Consider the following 3,848-nt stretch of genomic DNA (forward strand, 5'->3'; position numbering starts at 1 on the left):
TATTGCACTTTAAAGATGGCTCGACTTTGAAAGGAAACAATTTCTGTTTTTATCTTTCAGGCTACATGAGCAGCAGAAGAGAACAGACAGGGACTCTCTTCTCCAAGGTGTGAAACTTCCTCCGAAGGTGTCCGTGGCTGACGCCTCCTTCCCAGAAGCGAGACGGCTCCCCTCCATTCCTGTGGAACACGGACATAAAAGCATGGAGTTTAAGGAACCTGAAAACAGTGAAGGCGAGGCACTGATCAGTCAACGGGTTGGTGGAAAAGCTGGCTTCACACAGCATTATCCTCCATCATACCAGGAAGGACACTTTTCACAGGCCCCAGTTCCTGCCAGCTTCTTGTATCCACAGACTGATCAGCCACCATCATCTGCTTGGTCCCACTGTGAGCAGAACCAGGTGCCACAAGCGCCATCCACTTCTTTGGGTTTCTGCTACGGTCCACCAGCTCCAGTTTTGACCTCATTTGGACAAGGACAATTCCTACCCAAACAACAGTCAAAAACATAACGTTAATTATGTAAATATTAAATATTTAGCACAGATAGGATTTAAATATAATTACTAGATCATGTCAAGTCTTTTTTCACGTTCCTGTCGATCCAAACAAACATGCAGTCAGTTTCTAGAGTTTCTGACTCGGAACCTTTCAGTGTAATGTAGCTCAAGTGCGTCGATGTCCCAGGTGGTCATCAAGGGCACAGCAGGAGTCGCGGCACGGAGGACCGCCAGGTGCATGATGGTTACGTGCCTCTTAACGTTTTGAAGCACGTCACTGAGCAGCGCACTGGCCAACTCCGAGTGGAACTTGGAGGAGAGGTGGATGTCAAGGCGGGATGCGGCATAGCTGCACCCCTCTACGGGACAGGGCTGTCCCCTGATGTTAACTCGCCCTGACCCATAGTTGACTAGGATCTTCTCCAAGTTCTCAACACCATGAGCCGTTTTCAGATGCCGAGCAAGTTTGCAGGTTAGGCGTTGGCATAATGGGCATCTATATGGAGACATTCTTGAAAAAGAATTTGATCAATCAATGACAAATGAAATCAATTTTTAATTGACAGAATTGTTTAATGTAGCCATTCTTTTACAGCAGCTGGATCAGGTTCTATTATCCCCTGTGCAGATATACTTCAAATCAGACTACCGGAAGGGAAGGAGTCAATACCAGAAGGAAGTCAGTCCTCAACCCCATGAGCCGTTTTAAGGTGCCCAGCCAGTTTGACGGTTAGGCGATGACATAACGGGGATCTAGAGGGAGACATTCTTGAAAAAGAATTTGATCAATCAATGACAAATGAAATTTAAGTACTTCCACAAGTGTAAGAGTAAGTTTAAATATTTTTATAATCAAACCAATATTAATAATTGGCCTAATTATAAGTTATTATTAAAGTATTTTACTCTAGGTTTTATCCAATTACTCAAAATGTTTAGATTTTATTCTTTAAACCTTTAAAATAAGGAATGGTCTGAACTATTTTTAGCCTGATGCAAGATAGAAACTTCCCCTTTCTTCAGGAAACCTGCTCTTCCCGTTTCATGACTCTCTTTCTGCCCGACTATGATTTTTTATGATTAAATAGAAAAAAGTAGAATTAAAGCAAAGTTTGCAGGACAATAACACACACAACCAGATTAATTTTATTACCGTCTGACTCTACTGTTGGGTCTTGATGTCCCCTGTGTAATTTTATTTATTATTACTATTAAACTAAAAATCTTCAGCATGGGGAAGTGGTATGAGCTCGACTTTTCTCAACATATTCTGGTTCATGAACAAACTGCACACAAACTTATGAAAATGGAAACTGAAAAAGTATACTGCTCAAAAAAATAAAGGGACCACCACAATATAACTCCAAGTAAATCAAACTTCTGTGAAATCAAACTGTCCACTTAGGAAGCAACACCGATTGACAACAGAGACCCTCGTCGGGTCAATCAGTGTTGCTTCCTAAGTGGACAGTTTGATTTCACAGAAGTTTGATTTACATTGTGTTGTTTAAGTGTTCCCTTTATTTTTTTGAGCAGTGTATTTTCTCTACAGCTTCTGACAGAATCAAACTGAGATGTAGGAAGAGTCTTTATCACAAACCTGAAGAGGAGACATGTCCAGGGAATTCTCAGAGCTGCTGCTGGTGAGAACGCTCCTCGATGACATGACTGCCAACTGGGACATACTCGGCTGAAGACAGGACAAAAAACCGGTCAAAATAGAGAACTCACAAAAGAGAAAAGAAAGAGTCAGCTGCTGGTTAGCTGGCAGAAGAAAGGCGACTAAAATCTTACAAGAAAGACACAAAAAACAAGAGTAGTCAAGGTGTGGAAGCTGAAGGAGAGCCACACATCCAAGTGTTAGAAAATCTAAGCACACAGATAATCCAACTACTACAATATTAACTTGTTTATTTTTCATTTCTAGTTTAAAATAAACTTGACACATGTCGACATGAATTAAGTTTTGAATGAAAAGTAGTTTGAACATAAATATTGTATAGTATCAAAAGAAAATCTACAAAACAATTACCACTTTGCATTAAAATCCAAACAGTCAAAAACATAACGTTAATTATGTAAATATTAAATATTTAGCACAGATAGGATTTAAATATAATTACTAGATCATGTCAAATCTTTTTTCACGTTCCTGTCAATCCAAACAAACATGCAGTCAGTTTCTAGAGTTTCTGACTCAGAACCTTTCATTCAGTGTAATGTACCTCAAGTGTGTCGTCGATGTCCCAGGTGGTCAGCAACGGCACAGCAGGAGTCGCGGCACGGAGGACAGCCAGGCGCTCCTCAGTGACGCGCCTTTTGACGCCTTGAATAAAGTCACTGAGGAGCGACCTGGCCAACTCCGAGTGGAACTTGGAGGAGAGGTGGATGTCAAGGCGGGATGCGGCATAGCTGCACCCCTCTACGGGACAGGGCTGTCCCCTGATGTTAACGCGCCCTGACCCGTAGTTGACGAGGATCCGCCTCTCCTCCAAGTTCTCCACACCATGAGCCGTTTTCAGATGCCCAGCCAGTTTGGGTGTAAGGTGATGACACAACGGGCATCTATAGGGAGACATTGTTGAAAAAAAATTTGACCAATCAATGACAAATGAAATCAATTTTTAATTGACAGAATTGTTTAATGTAGCCATTCTTGTACAGCAGCTGGATCAGGTTCTATTATCCCCTGTGCAGATATACTTAAAATATTTCACAGAAGTCTGAAAGAATTTGCATTTAGAAGGGGACAGTTTGAGACCAAAATTAGCAATGCGTTGGAGGACCCTCATTAACCTCACCTCATGTTCTTCAACCCAGCTTGAAAATATCATCTAAGAAGGCAACAACCTCCAACAATTTTTAATTGTCATCAACAAACATACTGTAAGTATTTGTTAAGCATAACAGTTATGTGTCACATCCAGGGTAGCTTGCTACCAAGTGAGCAGCTGGCGGGCTACCCTGGATGTGCTAACCAGCCCACTTGGTAGCAAGGTATCGTGGAGCAAACAGGTGTTTTCACACAGTTACGAATTCGAAAGTTTTCTGCTTTCAAAGTTACATTAACTCACCCATTGAATGGTAAAGTTGCACATTTTGCATTAAATAAAAACTTACCCTTTTGGTGAGTATATTGGTGGTGCCGCGACTCTGTTCTGCTGTCTGGGTTTGAGGAACTCCTGCTCCTCTCCGTGGGAAGGACTTCACCTTCTCTCGGAGACTTCACAAGACTGATAAAGAAATACAGTAGGAAGTGATCATTATCCTATAATTATAAGGGTAGGAATTGATAGGGATTTTTTGGTATTATCATTTTGTTGTTACTTTAGTTCATATTCAGTCT

At 41.4% G+C, this 3,848-nt stretch overlaps 1 protein-coding gene across 1 annotated transcript; it reads right to left on the bottom strand.

The window, feature by feature from the left end:
- Positions 1-237: 237 nt before the first annotated feature.
- Positions 238-3,081, bottom strand: LOC145553846 (uncharacterized). Its single transcript, XM_081612866.1, has 3 exons — positions 2,728-3,081; positions 2,103-2,192; positions 238-1,270 (listed from the first exon to the last, which is right to left on the bottom strand). The coding sequence occupies exons 1-3, from the start codon at positions 3,079-3,081 to the stop codon at positions 1,256-1,258; spliced, it is 459 nt and encodes a 152-aa protein (XP_081468992.1). The 3' UTR covers positions 238-1,255.
- Positions 3,082-3,848: the final 767 nt, after the last annotated feature.

This window comes from Poecilia reticulata, chromosome 11, assembly GCF_904066995.2.
Source record: "Poecilia reticulata chromosome 11, P_reticulata-male-v2, whole genome shotgun sequence".
NCBI classification, from domain to species: Eukaryota; Metazoa; Chordata; class Actinopteri; order Cyprinodontiformes; family Poeciliidae; genus Poecilia; species Poecilia reticulata.

What these genes read in the sequence shown, in the direction of transcription:
- LOC145553846 (XM_081612866.1), bottom strand. Translation starts at nt 3,081, where the DNA reads ATGTCTCCCTATAGATGCCCGTTGTGTCATCACCTTACACCCAAACTG. An exon ending in ACATCGACGACACACTTGAG is followed by an intron (nt 2,193 to 2,727) that starts GTACATTACACT and finishes TCCTGTCTTCAG; the next exon opens with CCGAGTATGTCCCAGTTGGC.